This window comes from Camelus ferus, chromosome 20, assembly GCF_009834535.1.
Source record: "Camelus ferus isolate YT-003-E chromosome 20, BCGSAC_Cfer_1.0, whole genome shotgun sequence".
Taxonomy (NCBI): Eukaryota; Metazoa; Chordata; class Mammalia; order Artiodactyla; family Camelidae; genus Camelus; species Camelus ferus.
In genome coordinates this window covers 16,970,064-16,991,284 of record NC_045715.1, presented here as the reverse complement: position 1 = coordinate 16,991,284, position 21,221 = coordinate 16,970,064, and the positions used below count along the sequence as shown (strand labels likewise).

Below are 21,221 nucleotides of genomic sequence, written 5' to 3'. Positions count from 1 at the left end.
TGAAAATCAATCAGGGAAGCACTAGAAAAATGCTAGATTTATCTTTCAGGTTAGCTGTGGATAATTTATTTAGAAGGGTGGGTCCCAATTCTTTTGGGTCATGGATGAAAAAAATGTCATTGCAAGTTATCTATTTTGATTTTACCCAGTGAAGAGCAGTAATTTGGTGACCCAATAGAGTTCTAAAGTTTCATCACAAAGAGTAGTAGCTCATAAAGGATTATGTAGGCTTTGCTTTTGTTGAGTGTTGACTTTACTTATTTATATAACTGGGTTTTAATCGGCGCATTGGAGCTCTGAAAAATGCGACTCAACGCTGTCAAAGACGTGTGATTCAGACATGTGCGTCCGTCCCACTCGTATTTTGAGGAAGACACAGAACCACGTAAGGGACAGGTCCTAGGTCTGAGGTCCTGAGGGATCCACACATAAACTGTGTTCTCAAAATAGGGAGAAAATGATCCACGGAGCAGCTTCAGCCGTTTTTCTCCCAAGTCACAGTAGCAACGCTCCAAGAAGGCATAGACCTTCTTCAGAACTAGAGGACCGCCCTCCCCCATGCGCACGTGGCGAGGTGGGGAACAGAGAGCCACGTGCGACCAACGTGCACCACCTTCTGCTGCACGCTGTTTAAATTCCAGGTATTGGAGATGAATTCTCGCGGCAAGATACGGCGGGACAGACCCTCTGAGGGACTGCCAATCTGTGAGTTAGGGATAAAACCACAATGAACTGAAAAGTGAATCGCCCCCTGTCCTTCCAACATACACTTTCCTTTTCCTGCTTCACTCCGCCCCACGTTCGCTTACTCTCCGCCCACCGGCTCCGCCCGGTCCAGCGCCCTGCTCGAGTCTGAAGCTGACTGGAACCCGGAAGAGCGATTCCATCCGGGTGCTTTTTCGGGGACGGCATCAGGGCGTGGCTTTATGACGACTGCGGAGGGAGGGGCGAGGGGCCCGTAGGGACTCGCAGCCCTCACGGGGTGGAGGGAGAATGGGTCGCCCATGTCCACGCCCCATCCTGGACAATAGGGTAGTCTCTATTCTCAAACTCCCCTTTGAAGCGGGAATATTAACTAAGAAGTTTAAATTCATAGAGTCACTCTTTTAAAAGCTTCCTCACACCCTCTACTCCTGCGCTTGTTTCCTCTCTCCTTGATAACCCTGCAAACCTTCCCATCTCCAGCCTCTTCTCCCCCTTCGTTCCTGCGCAGATGGTGGCGGCCCGGGGGATGCGCAGCCGCAGAGAGTTCGGGGCGGTGCCGGTGAGGGGCGGGTGACGCAGCGGCCGTCGCTGCCATTTTAAGTTGTTTGTTCTCGCTTCTCTTCTCAAACGCGACTCTGCCCCGGACCCGGGAGGCGCCCGAGGCCGCCGCCGCCGCTTCCGCAGCCACCGGTGGGGGGCAACGAGGCTGTGCCACCGCGGACGCTCACCCTCCGCTTCGGGTTTTCCCCCATCCAAGTCTCCTCGACCTTCTTGCCTGAGAGCCGGAGCCCGACCCGTGGGGAGAAGAGAGACTCCAGAGCAGATGCTTGAACTGAAATAACTTTATTCTGGGGGGTTTACTTCGCTGACAGACCCCCTTAGCGCAGGGCTCCCTTCCCCTCCCCCCCCACCCCCTCCGCCGCCAGTTCAAATCCGACCCCCCTCTTCCTCCTCGTTCCTTCCTCCTCTCTTTCTCTCGCCGTCTCCGCGTCCTTCCCCTCCGCCGCCGCCCGGGGCGCCGAGCCAGACTATGGGTCCCAGGTGGGGGCTGAGCGGCGGCAGCAGCGCGGGCGGCCCGGTCACAGTGCGCACTGCAGCGGGGATGGAGGGGCTCAGTTGGCTGGTGGTTTTCTCTTGACATGGCTCCTGCCCGTGCTGCGAGCAGCGCCCCCGCCGCCGCCTTCTCTTCCGCCGCCGCCGCCGCCACCGCTCCGCCCGCAGGCTGCGGCTAGAGGGCCCGAACCCCGCCCGAGAGTCGGTCAGTGAGTCCCGGTCTCCGCGGGGACAGGGAGGGGATTTCCCCGTCACCCACCCCCGCCCCAGCCGCGTCGAGTCCACCCTCTGCCCTTTTGGGAGACCAACTAACGACCCCGCCCTAAACAATCCAAACTCGGGAAACATGGTCTGTTCAACGTGAGAGCGAGCTGAATCCGCAATCTGGGAACTTAATTTTTTTTTTCTTGGGGGGTGGGGTGGGCATACTTTAAAAAGTAATTTAATATTAACGCAACTATTTTCTTTTCTTCTCACTGATCCTTCCCATTTACCCTTTCCCGCCTCCTCTACCCGGGCGGGGATTGTTTCCACGATGAAATGAGTGAAAACCCGAGTGATCCAGTGTCTCCCGTGGTGCGAGTGAGTCGCTGCCGCTGAAGGCAAAGGGTGGGGGTGGGACCTGGGGGGGTGGAAGACAGGTGGTCCCCGGGCACGGCCTGGGATTTGGGAAAAGAACCCGCCACCTTTGCCTCAGCCATGCTCACAAGAAGATAAGTCGCACTCCCCACGATCTTGCACGGGGGCAAACTCATAGGGAAGGCTCCCTCGGGGAATGTAAGACTCATTGCAGGACTGGGGGTGTTGGGGTCCCGGGCATTAATCAGGTCTAACCACAGAGCCGGAATCATTATTACATCGTATTATATACCCCCTTTCCCTCTGCCATCATGATTCTCCTTGGCAGCAGCATTAGCAGCCGCCTGAGGGTGAAAATGTGGGTGATGGGGAAGTTGGTAATGACTCCGCTGTTTTTTCTCATGGCTCCTTTGGGCAACAGCTGCCCGCCCCCGGTATACACTGTAGTTGATTGCAGGGAAACCCTGTACCTCTCCCCTTCCTTCTCTACCGATTTTGCACTTTTCTCTTTGCTCACCACCAAGTGTAATCAATAACAAGCACTGACAATACATAGCAATAGTGAAATCTGAAATAACTAAGAATTAGGTACTACAGCCATGGATCTGGCTGGGTAAAATCCAATTGGATATTTCAGTTTCATTCACCTACCCTGTTTTTGGTGTTTTGGGGGGGTTATTTTGGTGGGGTTTTTTTTTTCCCTTTTTTTTCTTTTTTGGTATTTGGAAAGCAAGGAATCACATTTCCCCCTTCCCACTCCTTTTCATAATCCTTTCTCTAAAAAAAGGGGAAAAAAATCCGGATGGATTTTAAGGATTGGACTGGTGTCAGCTGTGTTTTATTGCACACCTAAATCCTGATAATAGTTTTTTCATTTCCCCCACCTTTATTTTGGCAGTTAAGCCAAATGTGTTTTCCAAAAAATTAGTTCAAGTATTTTCTCCTCTTTCTTTCCTTCCTCCCCTTCCTTTTTCCCATCCAACCCCAAACGTTATTGTCCAGACATGACTGGACAGCAGCTTTTGTTTCTTGCCCCTGTAATATGACAGTCTGCTAATATTGCCAGAAGGTGCAGTTTTTGGGTTACAGTCGTGATTTTAGCTATTCAATCATATTAGCAGGAAAAAAAATGACTTGTTTCTGTTGTACTTGAGTCTTAAGAAAAAGTGCCCATAGTTTAGTGACAATTTCCAAAGGCTTTAGTACCACCTGTATTTCAAAAATGGGGGACCCAAACTCCCGGAAGAAACAAGCTCTGAACAGACTACGTGCTCAGCTTAGAAAGAAAAAAGAATCTCTAGCTGACCAGTTTGACTTCAAGATGTATATTGCCTTTGTATTCAAGGAGAAGGTAATTTAAAGTTCTTAATGTGAATTAGCACAAGTGATTTTTGTAAGTGTATAAAGTTGTTAGGTTAAAGAGTCGTTGGCAAAAGTCTACATCTGTCTACTATAACTTTGACCCTTACGGTTAATTATCTGAATAGATGGAGTTGCAGGGATAGTGAATGGAAGGCTTGAATACTGATTGGTTTTGAAATACTTAATTCTAAAGCTTAGTAGGATCCACTTTTAGTTAACAGGGAGTGGATAGCATTGTAAAACTCTTCATTTATGTTTTACAACAAATTTCATTTATGTAGAGTTATATAGAGAACTTGATAATTGAATTTAAAGATTGTCTAAAGTGTTATAGGATGTTTGAAAGTAGTAAATTAGAATCAAAATGTTTATGTGCAAAAAGCAGTCTTCATCTCCATGTTGTAGATACTTTTTCTCATGGTACAGTTAATGAAAGAATAAATAGAATGAAATAGAATGCACATAAGTTTTAGGAGCAATTTTTTAATGGTTAACTTAAAAGGTTAATTTAATGGTTAATTAAATTAGTGTTTAGAATTAATTAATTAATAAGTGTTTAGAATTGCAATTTATTAAAATTCAGAATGACCAAAAGAAGTTAAAAAATTTTTTTTGGTCTTTATCAGAGTTAATTCTACGGTTAAGTAGCAAATAATGAATTATGAGTAGTCAAGGAGAACATGATAAAAGCAGGGGTTTTTTGGGGTTTTTTTGTAACTTAAAATAATGGACAGTTTCTTAAATAATCGATCTCTGTTTAACCTGAGGTTAGATTATAAATAGTAAGGAAATACTACTTTGATTTTGTGCTTAAATTATGAGCTAATTTGACATCAGAAACATCATTTTAGTGTGATATCTGTGTAATAATATTTGAATGTTTCCCAGGTTTTTTCCCCACTATTAAGATTATTAATATTAAGAATACTCTTAGCTGCTAGAGTATAGCATCGTAAAGTGGTTTCAAAAGTGGTTTGTTTTGAAATGATTGTCCCAAGATTGGGTAGTATCACAGATTTACTCCTTTTTTTCTTTTATTAATAAGTTGACTGCAGAATTGATTAGATTTTAGTTGAAGCTATTAAACTTAAGTTCACTAGGAAAAAATACAAGATACTAGTGGGATTAGATCTTTATGTTTAATCTGTTAGATGCCCCAAATTATATTATCTAGTTATTTTAACACCTATGAAAACCTGCTTTTCTATGACTGGACAGTATCCAGGCAGTTGTCCTGAGCAGCTCTTGAATTTTATAACCTAAGTTGATGATAAGCCCTTGGTCTTAACTAAATTTTTAGGTTTGTAGACATTTTTTCTCCTGTTGAGTATTGACACTTGTAGTTATATAGTATCCAGAAGAAGTAATGGAAATTGACCCTTTCAAGGAGTAAAATAGTTAATTTGTCTGAAGAGCTTTGTTTTTAAACTGAGATTTTAATTTAGCTGTATGTAGAACCAGTTGAATGAAATTACATCGAGAATAAATCACTGATTGTTTTTTTTAACCTTAAGGGTATCCAGTGTTTGTTTCTCACAGCATTTAGGAAATACTGTCTAAGTATTTGCTATGGATACCATAATGCTGTAAAAGCATGCAGTTAAACATTCTGATAATAGCCTGTTTATGTGTGGCTGGGGAGTAAGAGGTTTGGGGGAAGAACCGAAGGTTCCACCTATTTGAAAATCTGTTTTCAGTACCAAAATTACTTCAGTTAAGGATTATGCTGAGTTAGAATAAAGATACATGACATTGTAATATGAACTCTGGGTGTTAAGAGATGGTGTGCTACTGGTGGGTTAATACACTTTTTTTTTTTTCTTTTAGAAGAAAAAATCAGCACTTTTTGAAGTGTCTGAGGTTATACCAGTCATGACAAATAATTATGAAGAAAATATCCTGAAAGGTGTGCGAGATTCCAGCTATTCCTTAGAAAGTTCCATAGAGCTTTTACAGAAGGATGTGGTACAGCTCCATGCTCCTCGATACCAGTCTATGAGAAGGGTAAATTCTGTTTTTAAGTCTTTGTTTTGTTTGGGGGGGTGGTAATTAGGTTTAGTTATTTGTTTTGTTTGTGGGTTATTTTGAAGGGGGGATAATTAGGTTTATTTATTTATTTTTTAACAGAGGTACTGGGGAATTGAACCCAGAATCTCATGCATGCTAGCCACATACTCTATTCACCTCTTGTTTTTCAGGCTTTATTTTGGTAGATTTTTGTGACTTGAGCTTGCAGTTTTTTCCCCCCCTCTCCAAAGAATAGGTGGTTAACTGTAGTCATGAATCTCCTTAAAAGTTGAATTTAAGTAAAATGTGGATAACTTTCTTAGGTGTTGTTATGTTATAATGGTGTACCTTATTGCTATGATTAATGTTTTATATTACTGTTCAGTGGGGTTTCCTTTTTCAAGGGAGAAAGAGCATCATGCCCCTTATAAATAAGAAACTTGAAGGTATTCATGCCAGCCTTCTAAACTTTGGCAACTCATTGAAAGTTAGTCTGGGCAAACTTGAACAAGAGGGCTCCATAATTAGTGGGCTCAGGGGCAGGCTGAAGATAACCATGTACTGGTCTGGAAGGGGTTAATTGGTCTCAATAATCTGCATTTAACAAAAACAGCATTTTAGTTGTAATAAAAAAGTAGTGATTCATATTAGAAGTTCCAAGACATCTTTGCTTAAATAGGTTCTGATTTTGAAGACTGGAAATAATGGTACAGGGACTTTAAAAAAAAAAAATTAGAGCTTCAGTTGGAATTTTCTCCATGCACTGATGAGTTTAGATCTTGATATGAAGAACACTGGACTTGGTGGCTGTATATGGACTCTACAGGATAAAAGTTAGAATTAGGTCATGAGCTATTCAGATTGTATACAATCCTATTACTATTATCGTTTTAAGATATAAAATGATACACAGTGACCCTTGAACAACACGAATTTGCAGCAACTGCAAGGGTCTGCTTATACTTGGTTTTTTTTTTTTTTTTTTTTTTGATGAATACTACTCAGTCTACAGTTGGTTTAATCCACGGATGTGGAGCTGCAAATGGGGGTGGGGGCTGTCTGTAAAGTTATATGCAGAAATTTTGACTGTGTGGTTGGTGTCTCTAATGCTCAAGTTGTTTGAGGGTCAGCTGTATAATGGACCTTTTGCACTTATGAAATATTTCTACAGGCAGGCAAGCCGTGTAATTTGTGACATTGCTTGTTATGGCTTTGTTTCTTTGAAAGTAATTTTTTTTTTTTGTCATTTTATAGGATGTAATTGGCTGTACTCAGGAGATGGATTTCATTCTTTGGCCACGGAATGATATTGAAAAAATTGTCTGTCTCCTGTTTTCTAGGTGGAAGGAATCTGATGAGCCTTTTAGGCCTGTTCAGGTATTCTATTCTAAAACAAGTGTGGTGAACACATAAATAAGTGAAAATTCCTAGAATAGGGTCTCATTTAAGAAATTCTCTGGCAGTATGCTTTCTAGTAAGTTTTATTTCATGAGTCTCTCTTGGCCTTTTGACTATTGTAATGCAAGAAGAGGAAGCATTTGGCGTATAGAATCTCTTGAGAATAAGTGGTTCTAACTACCCAGTATGTTTTTGAAATTATGGTCAGAAAATCTTTTAGGGTAGAAATTTGTTGATTTATAGATGAACTTCAGAAAATCTCTTCCCCTGTACCACACACACTCCTGAAATACTTTATACCTAATCTTGGTTTTCAAAGGAATCTGATCTAAGAAGTGAGTTACGAAACCCTTTTCATTTTAGGGTTTTACAGATAACCACATCTTACTCTGGGAAAGATTTGAAACAAGTTAGGTTTTATATGTGCATGTGCTTGTCCTCTTCAGCAAGACAAGGAACCTTAAGGTCACGATAATCTTATTCATGTTTTTCATGTACTAAGAGTTGAATAAATATTTGAATTGTGCAGAGATACAATTCAATATTATATTTTACATCCGATGCTATTTAGGGATACCATGTCATATTTTATGTTATGGCGTATGAGAAAAGCTATTGGGTAGTAAAACCTTGGGTAGCAGGAACTGTTGGACTTTTTTTTCCATGTTAGTATTTTCTACTGTCTGACGTAGAAGGAGAATAAAGATTGTTTGAACTAAATGGACTAATAATCATTTTTACAACTGAGTATCTAAATACCAGATTGTTTAAGGTTTCCTGGTTTCTTGAATTCTCTGTTAGCCTGGTCTTTTTCACCTGGTTTTGGGTTTCTTTATAGACATTTTGTGGGAGGATGGAGTTAATCTTCCTTATGTTAAAAGATTAAAAGAAGGTTATGACTGACTTGATAATGTCTTCATAACTTAAAATTTTTTAAAATAATAAAATTGGACGTAAACACTTGAAATTTTCGAGGGATTCCTATATCCTCAGAAGCCTATCTGAATAAGAACTAGCCCTGTGTTTCAGGTGTGGGCTTTACGTTTCGTTTATGCCTCTTAACTGATGGTTTAGAGCCCTTTTATAAGTGAGAAAGCTGAAGTTTAGTAAAGTTAAGGGATTTGCACAGATCACGTAAGTAGTAAAATACGCAGCTGGGATTGGAATAGATTTCTTTGACTATTAGAATTTAGTCACTTTGGTGCAGTTTTTCTTGAAAGTCAAATTATATAATGAAATGTCATCCAGTAGAACTTTCTGTGATGAAGGAAATGTTCTATATCTCAAGAGACTATTCAGAATGGTGGCCACTTGCCACTTGTGACTATTGAGCATTTGAAATGTGGCTAGTGCTACTGAAGAACTGAATTTTAAATTCACCTATGTCAAAGAATTTTAAATTGCATTTAGTTAATACAAATTTAAATAGCCACTGTTGGTTACCATATTCTATTGGACAGTGTAATTAGTTGCATATGGGTGCAGTAGACATTTCAGGTAGTGTAATATGTTTGTAATTATAAGTGTTTATATTTCTTAATTAGGCCAAATTTGAATTTCATCACGGTGACTATGAAAAACAGTTTTTGCATGTACTGAGCCGAAAGGACAAGACTGGAATTGTTGTCAACAATCCTAACCAGTCAGTGTTTCTCTTCATTGACAGACAGCACTTGCAGGTAAGCTGGGTTTTTTTTGTTTGTTTTCTTTTTAAAACCATGTAAGACTCATTTTAAAAGCTATTGGTTAGTAAACTGTTTTCTGTATAAGTTACTTAATTCTATTTTGTCCCTTCAACATTGCATTATTTTTGAAGTTACTTAAAAACCAAGAAACGTATCCTGAGCCTCACCCTAAAACAACGGTTCCCGAAGGTTGCTGCATATTAGAACCACCTGGGGAGCTTTTTAAAAGTCATGATTCCAGTGTACAGTACTCAGAATTTGCATTTTGAACAAAATCAATCCTCAGGTGATTGATAACATTTTGAGAAGCACTGGCTTGAACCGTTTAAAGAAATATCTAAAGGGTAAGGCACATCTGTATTTAAAAGTTCCACATGTGTTTTAAATAGGTATTTTCAATTTAAGTAGCAATCCAGGTATTCCAAACTGATTTTTATTCTGTAAAACATTGTTTATTTGTTTATTCTTATCAATGTAAGCCTAAATATCATCACTTAGAATTTATAATAGATATACTTTGTTACTAACCTTTAAAGATGGCATCATTTTAATTTACTGAACATTTCATTCAACAAATGAGTGCCTACTAAGTGCCAGGCATTGTACAGCAATGAACAAGGTAGAAATTCCTGTCCTTACTGGTTGATATTCCATTGTGGGAGACTGAGTAGATAAGTAAAATATGTAGTTAGATAGTGATAAGTGCTAAGAGAAAAGGAGGAGTTAACGTAAACTGTTGGGTATGAATTCTTAGTGTCACTGGAGAAGGCCTCATTGAGAAGGTGGTTTAAGTAAAGTTTTTTTTTTAAAGTACAGTATTAATTGCATTATAGGACATGTTTATTTAAGAGTGTGTCTGTACAAGGTACTAGCAAAATACAAATGTGAATCATACTGCTACCTTCAGGGAGCTGATAGTCAATACTTGCAAGGTTGTACATTTTCTGTCATATAAAAGTTAAATAATTATGGCATAGGTACAGATAAACTAGAAATTACAGAAGAAAATTAATTTCACTGGAAGCATTTGATGAAACTCACGTAAAAAAAAACCCATATAACTTAGGTGGCATGTTTCTTGGTTTTTGGCTTTGTTTTCAGTTTCTTCTTTACCTTAGCTCTCCTGTGGTGGCTCCTTTTTAGTTGACTCTTCTCCTTTTTAATTGCTGGGTGTGTACTTTCATTTGAGTTACTTGGTATTGACTTATATCATGGAATCCACAGCAGAGATTTTTAGTTACGAACTGTTTAATAACAATGTATACTAGTGTAGAGACTTCATTTTCACATGAATATATATGAAATTGTTAATAATATATAGAAATGTCTAGTGACTTGAAGGAGTTTCTTGGCTGAATAAGTAGCATATCATCCCTTTTGTGTATCAAGGTCAGATATCTTTAATGCTTTATGAAGCAAACAGCTTGAATCCTTTTAATGAAAAGGAAACAATAAGCCCATAAGCTCCATTTGGGTTGTAGGTAGGGTGACCAACAGTCTCAGTTTGTCTGGAATGTCCTGGTTTTAGAAAGTGCCAAGTTCTAGAAACCCCTCAGTCCTAGGCAAACTGGGATGGTTGGTCCACCCTAGTTGGAGATGGATTTGGTCCTCCGTGCTCTTGGTCCCCTTCTTCCACTCAGGTTCTGTTCTTCATCTTCATAAGCTGGTGATATGTTACTATATTTGCATAATACGGAAGAATCAACCTCCACTGGTTCATGAGGGAACTGATGATAGTTGTGGCCACCACATGTAGTATACATTTGACACTTGAACAACTTAGGGGTTAAAGGTGCCGACAACCTGTATAGTCGACAGCCTGTGTATAACTTTTTTTAATTGACATATAGTTAATTTACAGTGTTGTGTTTCTGATGTACAGCAGTGTGATTCAGTTATACATATATAATCTCCATTATAAGTTCTTACAAGCTATTAAATATAGTTCCCTGTGCTGTACAGTAGGACCTTATCTATTTATTCTGTATATAGTAGTTTGTATCTGTTATCCCAAACTCTTTATTTTATCCCTCCCCCTTTTCCCCTTTGGTAATTCCGTAAGTTTGTTTTCTGTGTCTTTGAGTCTTTTTGTTTTGTAAATAAGTTCATTTGTATCATATTTTAGATTCCACATATACATGATATATGATACTTTTCTTTATCTGACTTACTTCACTTAGTATGATAATCTCTAGGTCCATCCATGTTGCTGCAGATGGCATTACTTTATTCTTTCTTATGGCTTATATTCCACGGTGTATCTATGTACACCATATCTTTATCCATTCATCTGTCAATGGACATTTGTGTATAACTTTTGACTCCCCCAAAACTTAGTCTACTGTTGAAGCCTTACTGGTAACATAAATAGTTGACTAACATGTATTTTGTGTTATATATTACACATTATATGTATTATACACATTATATATATTATGTGTATATATTACATTTATTTGTGTATGTATTATGTATATTATATGTATTATATGTGTTGTATTATAACACTATTATATGTGTTGTATTATAACACATATATGTATTATATATTGTATTACAGTTAAGCTAAAGAACAGAAACTGTTAAGGTCATAAGAAAATACATTTATGTTACTGTACTGTATTTATTGATACCTAAGTGTATTGTTTGTTTACAAGATGAATTGTCTGTCAGTACCTACAACAGTATTGTCTTATATGATGCAAAACACTGTAGGTGTTGTATGTATTACTAACACTAGACATCAAAAAATATAATGTGAAAAAGAAATACATTTATTTGTAAGTACAATGATCCATATATCGATAATAAAGAAGTGCAATACGATTGCTTTATGACAGCGTAGTGTAGTCGGTGTGATGGCTTCATGATAGCCTAGCCTATCTACTAATGAATGAATCCTTATAAACACTTTATGGCATACAGTGTTACAGTCATATTCATAATACAGTATTAGTAACAATATTTTTTAAAAGCAAAGCAGTAAAACAAAACTAACATTACTAGTTTTATATTAAATATCACTCACCTTACGCCTGTATAAGGATAGACTAGTATCTGCAGTTGACCTTAGAACAACATAGGTTTGAACTGTGTGGATCCGGTTATATGCAGATTTTTTTTCAGTAAATACAGATGCAGTACTGTGCAATCCACGGTTGCTTGAATCCATTGATCTGGAGCCATGTATATGGAGGGCAGACTGTAAATTATGTGCAGGTTTTCATCCGTGTAGGATCAGCACCCTAACCCCTGTGTTGTTCACAGGTCATTTATGCATTCATGACATAACTTTTTCTTTTTTTTTTTTCCTTTTTTTTTTTTTTGATATTTCTAGACTGTGTGGTTTGCAAGGTTTTTTAAATTACTGCAAATCTCCAAAAATTTTTCCAGTACATTAATTGAAAAAAATTTGCTTGTAAGTGGACCCTAGCAGTTCAAGCCCATGTTCAAGGCTCGATGTATTATGCACCAGACTGTCTATTAAGAGCTCTATGTATATGCACTATTTAATCCTCACAACAGTCTTCTGAGGTGTGGATCTTACTACTCCCATATTATGGCTAAGGAAATCAAGAAATTATGTAATTTGATAAAAATCATCTAGCAGAGATCTTCTGCCCTTTATATTGGAATATCATATGTATGATACAGGCTAGACCCAAAAAGCACCTTGAACGGGTGGTGGTAGAGGCGCATGCCTAGAGTCTGGATTCTCATATACATGCAGCCTCTTACTGGCTGTGAGATCTTGGACAAGTACTTCTGTGCACGTGTTCTATAAATTAAGTAAATGATAGTCATAAGGTGGTTGTAACAGTTAAAATGAAAAAATATATGTGCATATGTATAGGTTCATTTACATATATGTAGACTGATTCAGACATTGGCAAAGGCAATCTTCTTTTGCATATATTTTAGAGGTGCTATGGTGAAAGGAAGAACTTTGAAGGCAGTTCTGGGTTCAGATTCCATCTTCCACTTACTACCAGTGGTTATTTGTGAAAGCACCTCAGCACTTACCATAAGTTAGATGTTAAAATAGAAACTGCCTTTTAAAAATACTTAAAGGGCTTGATTTATCTGTTAATGTCTTGTCTTCTAGTCCTTTACCCCATGATATGGTTAAAGCTTTTTTTTTTAACCTATTTCTAATCTTATCGTCTACTCTTAACCGCATCTGCTGTCTTTCTACACACAAATGTGACTTTGAACCTCTGTTCAACTCCATCTCCTTGAAATGCTTTTAATCCTGCTTTCTTTCAGCAAGTAGTCTGTTTGACTTTTCTCACTTTTTATTTTTATTCTGCATAAATTCTGTTAATAGTTGTTTAGTTAATAATCATGTTTACTCTGGTTTTCTATGTTTTGTAAGGCAAGGTTTGTTTTCCTAACTAGATTAAGGGCCTTATGGATAGGGACCATAATTTCTTCTCTTACTCTATATACTTTATCACTGTGTTCATAAGTGCTTAATAAATTGTGAGAGATTGACTTCATGTGATAATTGGTCAGTTATGTTAAAATCTTTTTTATTAAGGATATTAAAATTTTTCCCCTTCTAGACTCCAAAAAACAAAGCTACAATCTTCAAGTTATGCAGCATCTGCCTCTACCTGCCACAAGAACAGCTTACCCACTGGGCAGTTGGCACCATAGAGGATCACCTCCATCCCTATATGCCAGAATAGAGGGCTGACCAGCAAAATGGAGAAGATCAGAGAGTGCAGCAGCAATTTTTTTTCCTTGTTTTCTTACCACTTTATTCTTTCAGAGTTAAAGAAAATGGACTCATGCACAGAACACTATGCATTTTGAAACTTGTTGATCCTGGATTTTTTTTTTTTTAATCATTTGTATCTCAGAACTTAAAATTAGATGTCTTCTGCACGGACTGTGTGAAAGAAGATGCTTTGCATATTTGCTGCACTGCATCAGCATCTTAACTAAAAATGTGAAATGAAAGGACTATTGTACACTGAAATGCTTAAATGTATCTGCAAGCACAAGGTGATACTCATTTTTGATGGTCTTTCCATTTGTGCTGGTTTTTGCCTCTATGACATCTGTCATCAGTATTTGGAGGGTGAGAAATGAATGTAACAGGTGTAAGTAACATTTAAAAAACTTAATAGCTTTGCTATAATCACCGTTGTTCCAGAGCACTGTCAGATTCTAACGACCAGAAGTGGTTGTTTTAAAAAAAAAAAAAGGAAAGAAAGAAAATACAACCATGGGAAAGAAGTCTTAAATGAAAAAAGCATCTCGATGTAGGCATTCTTGCCATATATTACTGGGCCATGTTTGTTTCCTGGTACTCATGAATATATGTATTTTATTTCCAGATCTCTTTCCCCAAGTTGCTGTTATAAAAGAGTATTCTGCTGAGTGTGGATACAGTTACACATTAAAGCAGATCTGGAGTCTGAAGTAGCTAAGCAGCTATAAAACTGAGAAGTATTCCCATAGCTGCAGAAACCATGATAGGTAGAGGACTTTCCTTTTGGTTTGTGTTTTGTTTTTTGGCTTTAAAGAGAAGAGATTTTTATTACAAAGAAAAAGTTCCAGTGAATTGTGCAGAAATACTGGTTTTTACACCATCCTAAAGAAAACTTTTGAGGGTTTTTTGAAGTAGAAAAGTTACTAAAGTTGGGACCTTAAATTGTAAAAAACAACAAAAAAAATTGAGTGTCAAAGTTCTAAAAGCAGAACTCATTTTGTGCAATGAACATAAGGAAAGACTACTGTATAGTTTTTTTTGTTGTTTATTTTTTTCTTTTAAATGAAGAAAAGCTTTGCTTAAGGGTTGCATACTTTTATTGGAGTAAATCTGAATGATCCTACTCCTTTGGAGTAAAACTTAGTGCTTACTGGTTTCCGATTGTATTTAGCTTCTGGTTGGAATTTGAATAAATGAAAACCTAAATAAAATAGGTGAAAGTTCCCTGACTATTCAGGTGAATACACAAAACTTGAAGTGCTAACTTTTTTTGTAAGTTACATGGGTACATGTTATTGATGATCTTAGGAGGGTTTATAGTCCGTCGCTAAACAGTAAACTCAGAAGAGAAAAATCGACAGTTGGGTCTGTAATTTCAACAAGAATGGAATCAAGGACAGTTTTCAGCTTTTAACGGATATCATCCTAGCCTTATGTCTGGCTTCATGAGAAAGAAGAAAAATATTCTTAATTTCAGAATGCTTTTTCACATGTTTTCTGATCAGTTGAAAATTAGAATCTATTTGAAATAACATTTTGTTTCTCATGGCTACATATTGTTCTAAGCTCTTATAACTCGAAGTAGATGCAGAGATTTTAGCAACCTGCCCAAACTCATTGTGAGTGGGTGAGTATTTAAAACCTGGCTGTCTGGCTCTGTAGAGTTAGTTTTTATTTTAGAATAAACTAGGAGAGTTGTAAGAATAATACGGAAAGCTTTTGTGTAACTTTTACCCACAAAATAACTGACATTTTGCCACATTTGTTTTGTATGTTTATATATTTTCTGAGTCATTTGAGAGTCTGGTGCATACATCTTGATCTCTTCCCTCTTGGTACCTTGGCATATGTCTCAAGTACAAGGATATTTTCTTATTACCACAGTAAAATTATCAAACTCAAATGTAACATTGATATATTTTGATCTACCATCCACATTCCAGTTTTGTTGTCATTTCTTCCATAGTGTTTTGGTTTTTGGGGTTTTTTTTTAGGAGGGGTGACTTGTTATCAACCACCTCCCACTTTTAGGGGGGATGTAATTAGGTTTTTATTCATGGGGATTGAACTTTTTTTTTAATGGAGGCACTGAGGATTGAACCCAGGACTTAAGCATGTGCTTTACCACTGAGCTATATATACCCTCCTCCCAACAGTGTGTTTTTATCCCCCCTATGGTCAGTACAGGATCATCGCATTTAGTTGTCTTATCTCTCATCTTTAATCTGGAACAGTTCCTCAGCCTTTGTTTAATGACCTTGATGTTTTTGAAGCGTGCAGGCCAATTTTTAAAACACAAAGTGTCCTTATTTTGCATTTGAGTGGTGTTCCTTCATGGTTAGGTTTGGATTATGTATTCTGGCCAATACCCAATGTAAGTGAACTTATGCCCCTCTCAAGTTCATATCCAGAAGCACACTGTCAGTATGCTCTTTGTTGATGTTAATTTTGATTGGTCAAGGTGATGTCCTATTTCTGCATTTTATAGTTACTATTTTGTACCTACTTCTTCACATTTATCAGCATTCTGTTGTAACGAAGAGCCCTTGTGCCATTATTACCTAAGCAGTATGGACTCAGTGCCTTTCTTTTTAATGCATAATTTTCATGTCTCTCATCTTGAGCAATTCCTTACTTTCAAGCGTAAGATATATTCATCCTGGACTTTCCTATCCCAGCCCCCAGCTCTGGAATCAGCTACTTCTTCAAGGAGCTTAGTAGCAGATACTAGATCTGGGTTTCCTGTGTGTTAATTGCTACTTTGAAGTCCGCTTCTGTCCTTTCAACAGATAAGCATGTATTCTAATCCAACCAAAGGATACGCAATTTTTAACTACTGTTGTTTCCAAGCTTATTAAAGTTGCTTCCTTTCATTTTGCTCTTTAGTCATGAAACATTCACTAAGATCCCCTGATGCAGAAATCAAATGTTATGAATGCCACAGTCAACAGGACTTTGAGAAACGGACTGAACAATCTGAACTTGGTCTTTCTAGTACTGTAGACTGGGAGAGTCAAGATCTGCATGGTTTTACCCTTAAGTACTGGAAACAGGACTAATAGTACGCCCATCCCCACCATAAAATATGCCAGTCCAGTAATAAATTCTCTATCAGAGAAAAGCAGCACACCACTGGACTATTTCCTTTATCACTAACGTGCTTTGCCTCAAACTTTGTTGAGGACTACTCAATTTTATTTTCTAATGTCGCCCATGGTTCATCTGTTTTGCAGTTCCATAATACTGAAATTGGGTTTAAAAAAATGAAGCATGGCATTTTAGAGCTGAAAACCATTAATTTATATTTCTTCTTTAGCTTAATACTGGATTTAAGGCTCTGCTAGCTCTGCTTTACCTGTTTTCAGAACACTTTGAGCTAAGAATGTTTTCATCTAAGTATCATGTCTGATTACAAACTAAAACTAAAGCAGCATAAAGTGGAAGAATATATACAACCCTAGCCTATATTCCACTTCATCTCTGGCATTTTCCCCAAAGAAAATACCTCTCAGCTGTTGCTTCTGGTTATGCTAATTTATCTTGAGAATTAATATTTGTTCAAGTCCAATTTACTGTGGACATTCATTTTTGGGTTTCTGTAGGTTACACTGCTGTTCTCAGTTTCCCAGGTGTTTTGTGTGTCTGCCTTGTGCTATTAATTTTCCCGTGGCCTTATTCGTCAGATCCACAGAGGCAAAGGCAAGTGTTTTTCCTTGCTTCAGAATATGTGCTGTAATCACTATATCATCTCCAATTTTAGCAGGTGACATGTACCTTGAAAGGAAAAATTTAAATTTAGTTAACAAATAGTTTTTAAAAGAAAAAGGTGTGTGCATCTCATAACAGCCTTTTTTTTTTTTTTAATAACAGCCTTCTTATGTTACTTATTTCACTCCTTAATACTCCTAAATAGTTTAATATCAGTAAGCTTTCTGTCTTTCTAATTTGAATGGCTGGTCCTGAACACATTACAGCTTACCCATTTCTTATCCACACAAGTTTCTTTTCCCATAAATAGTGGGAGGGGTTTTCAACTGCCCGTCCCCCTTTTTCTTTACGTTTCCCATTTCATATGTATTTGGGGCTAGTGAATGATTTCCTCTAGCTTTCATTTAATTTGCTTAACTTCCTAGAAGTGATGTTTGGTGTTTATATCTTGTCATATCAATAATGCAGAATTTACTGAACTCTAAAATGACTTAATAGAAGAACTATAAGGTATTAGTATGAGGCCCTTTTGAAACTCAGGCAGTTCTTGATGGTGGCCAATACTTTGGCAACACTTACTTGGAAAGGCCAAAATTTTGTTTGGCTTATTAAAAATTCTTCAGCGTTGTAAAAGCAGCAGTATCTTAGAAGATCATGAAATGCAGTGCTAGGTTGGAAGATCTCTGCTCCTAAATAGAGGCTCTTAAGGCAAAGCAGAGTCATCAACTGGTCTTAACCGTCATCACGTGGAATAAGATAAGGACTGCTGAGTATGCCCCCCATTGCCATGAGCAGATCTTAATTTCAGAAGACCATTTGCATTTTGTCCTGTGATTTGCTTACTGCACCCTGAATTTTATTTCCATCGTAAAGAGGCACTGAATGTTTAAGTTAGCCTAAGAAAAAATCTGGATTGTTTAAAAACCTGAAAACTATTTCCATTGCCCTCACATCACATAATGCTGGTTTCCCACCCTAACCCCAGCCTGCCCCTCCAACAAGTCATTTTTCTGTTGCTTAGGTGGAAAAAGAAATTGTCTTGAAACTAAACCCCTGGGCCCTGCACTCTACTGAGTGGGATGCTGGGAGCAGTACTAGTTGATGTGGGAACTGAATCTTTTACATCTGGAGGTGTTTGACCCCTGCAGGCCTTTTCACAACAGTGAGTGAAACCTGACATCTGGGGTTCTGTTCCCTGATCATGAGAGCATGTCTGTGCAATTGCAGAAAAAGATGAAGGACTGCAAAACTGGACATTGTTTTCACCTTGTTACAAGGTGATGACAATGTATACATGAAGGTTTCCCCAACTTTTCTTTGATTTTTATTCAAGCTTTTCTCTATATGTACTCAATACAGCTCTCATAAGACATTTGTACAAGTGGTACTTTTAAGGAGTGTATGAAACAGATGTAAGCCATGATTTGATGTGATGTGATGATTTTTTTCCCCACCAGTATGCATATTAGAAGCTGAATGTTTGCCTTTTTGAATGTTTAGATCATTCCTTTATTACTGATATATACTGTATTTAGAAATTAATTCCTCTAGTTCTAGATTCTAAAGCCATGGACTATTTTAAGGCAAATCTAGCTGTAGTTAAGGATGACTAGCTAAGGGTACCTCATGCTTTCTTTATGTTATAGATATAACATAGTCTCAGTTGCTTGAAATAAGTTATTTGGGGTACAGCTTGGATACATACGTTATGTTCATATCGACGCTGACTCCAGGTAGTCCTCTTTCTGTGCACATCAGAGCAAATGTCGATATGCAATCCACTAAGGTGGCTGTCATGCCACCATGGAGAGTGCCCAATTTATTCGTGTGCTGCTCTTCCACTTTCATTTCACAGATCATTTTCCCAGGGACAGCAGAGACAAAAGTCACCTATGTGTGAAAAGAAGAATTTGAACATTTCGTGGTGGTAGAAAAGCCCAAAACAGCCTATCGTGAACTGTCACTGGATTATACTCTCAAAAAGTTGATTGAGAAATTCAAAAAGTTACCAATCTCTTTATGATAGAAATTAAGTCTAATGTAAATGGTTTTTAGAGAAAAGGGAATATTTAGGGAAAAATAGGATTAGTTTTGTTAATCTGCACTCCTTTGCAGAAATCAAATATTCCATCTGAGCTTTTCAGCCTTAAGTACAACAACCTGGCATCTCTTAATGTCTCAGAAATTTTGCACCAGCAAAGTCAGCTGGTCCATGTGATCTGTCAACCAACTATAGGTTTAATCTGGATGCTTCCTAGTTTTTGCACAGTGTAATTTTTTAAATGACCTCATAATGAACAGTTTAAAACAATTTTAAGAAAAAACTGGAAGAAATTCAGTAATTCAATGAGTTGCTAGAATTAGTAAGCTTATACCACAAACCCACTTTAATAAAAAGTTCAATAGAATCCAGCAAAGTTAAATAGCTGCTTTTATTTATTTTAAATCACCTTAATTTTTTAATTTTACTTTTTAATGGAGGTACTGGGGATTGAACCCAGGACGTCGTGCATGCTAAGCATGTGCTCTACCACTGAGCTATTTCCCTCCCCACTAAATTGCTGCTTTTGAGATCCTGTCCCATTTATAGTATCATAATGAAAAAGAATTATATGAAAGATAAAATGTGGAACAATGAATTTAAAATTTTAAATCAAACATCTCTAAAGGCAACTTACAGAAAAATAATAGAAAGGTGTTTCTTATATCCTATATAAAAGTACTAGGAAAAAACATCATAGATAATATTTAGAAGTTGGAACTGAGCTGTGGATGGAAAGTGCTGTGCCCAGCAGCAGTAATTCTCACCGTCACTAGAGGTGTTCAGGCAGAACATAGATGAATATTTGGCGTGTCTGTTGTGTTTAGGGGAGGGAGAGATGTCGCAAGCATTAAATAGTTGGTTTGATCCTAGGTAACTACCATTTACTGAGCAATTGCAATGTGCTTGGCACTGTCCCAAAGCCTTTCCACATACTGTAGAATAAGGAAGGGATGGTTTCCATTTTATGGTAACTTAAACTCTGAGTGTTTTACTGTCAAGGTCACCCTGGATGTGACAGAACCGAGATTCAGATCTAGGTCTGTGCACCTCCAAGTCTCCCTGGTTGCTAACTGTAAAGTCTCTAGGTACACAGAGGCCTTTATGCTCCCACCAGGAAGATGTTTTGGAATTTCACAAACCATAACATTAATAGTTTGCTGTTATTTATCCCCTAGAAGATCCTGACTTAGAAATAGAACTGTATAATACGAACCATCCTAAATAATATGTCTTGTTTTGCTTAACAGGTAAGTCAAAAGAAGAATGTTAGAACAAGATCAAGTCTGTTTATACAATAAATGATCTAGCCACAAGGTGTCCTCATAAACTGATAATACTCCCAGGCAGGCCCAAGGTATAAATTCACCTTGTTGGGGCATTTATCCTAGTCTATCAAGCACTGCAATGTAAAGATAAACAAGATTAAGTCCCTACTCTTAGGGGTTCCCAGTCTAAAGGGAAAGACAAATGTGCACACGGCAGTGGAGGGAGTTACTGCGGATGAGATAAATACCGGCTGCTGGAAGTAAGGATCTAACTTATCAAAGTATATTTCCAGGGAAGAGACATTAGGAAAGACATCCTGGGAAATGACATTCGAGGCTTAAAGGATGGGCAGGAATTAGCCAGGTGAACACTGGGGAAAAAGCCAGGCAGTTTAGGAAACAGAATCAAATAGGGAAGCCTTAGAGACACCCAAGGTAGTTTAGTGTAATTTTAAGGTGCGGTGTGTTTAGCAGAGGTCAGTTCTTAAAAGTTCCATTTGATTATCTAACTTTGGCTGGGACAACAAAAGATAAAACAAATGTCAACTGGATCTTCTACTTCAGAATGCTGATTTTAATTTTTATTTTCTCCAACTTGAAAGGCCAAAGGACATACTAACATACAAAACTGGCTTAAAATGTACATTGGACTAGAGATACTTTTGTTCTGGTAGCCTGATACGGCAGAGAAATAC

The 21,221-nt window shown here is 37.9% G+C and overlaps 2 protein-coding genes across 3 annotated transcripts in view; one reads left to right on the top strand and one right to left on the bottom strand.

Annotated features, from left to right (window-relative positions):
- The first annotated feature begins 1,292 nt into the window (after positions 1 to 1,292).
- Positions 1,293 to 14,760, top strand: C20H6orf62 (chromosome 20 C6orf62 homolog). 2 transcript variants are annotated; one of them, XM_014557190.2, is made up of 5 exons: positions 1,293 to 2,340; positions 5,527 to 5,703; positions 6,961 to 7,083; positions 8,649 to 8,783; positions 13,355 to 14,720. In XM_014557190.2, exons 1-5 carry the CDS (start codon positions 2,299 to 2,301, stop codon positions 13,478 to 13,480), a joined length of 603 nt encoding a protein of 200 aa, XP_014412676.1. In that variant the 5' UTR covers positions 1,293 to 2,298; the 3' UTR covers positions 13,481 to 14,720. The 2 variants fall into 2 exon arrangements, with proteins under 2 accessions (XP_014412676.1, XP_006182273.1); XM_006182211.3 differs by having other exon boundaries at positions 1,295 to 3,688; positions 13,355 to 14,760.
- Positions 13,625 to 21,221, bottom strand: part of ACOT13 (acyl-CoA thioesterase 13) — a 13,040-nt gene continuing 5,443 nt past the window's right edge. The window contains exons 2-3 of the mRNA XM_006182234.3: positions 18,923 to 19,107; positions 13,625 to 17,283 (exon numbers count right to left, since the gene is read on the bottom strand). Of these exons, the coding sequence (XP_006182296.1) occupies positions 17,127 to 17,283; positions 18,923 to 19,107 (342 nt within the window). The 3' untranslated portion in view covers positions 13,625 to 17,126. The remainder of the gene's footprint in view (positions 17,284 to 18,922; positions 19,108 to 21,221) is intronic.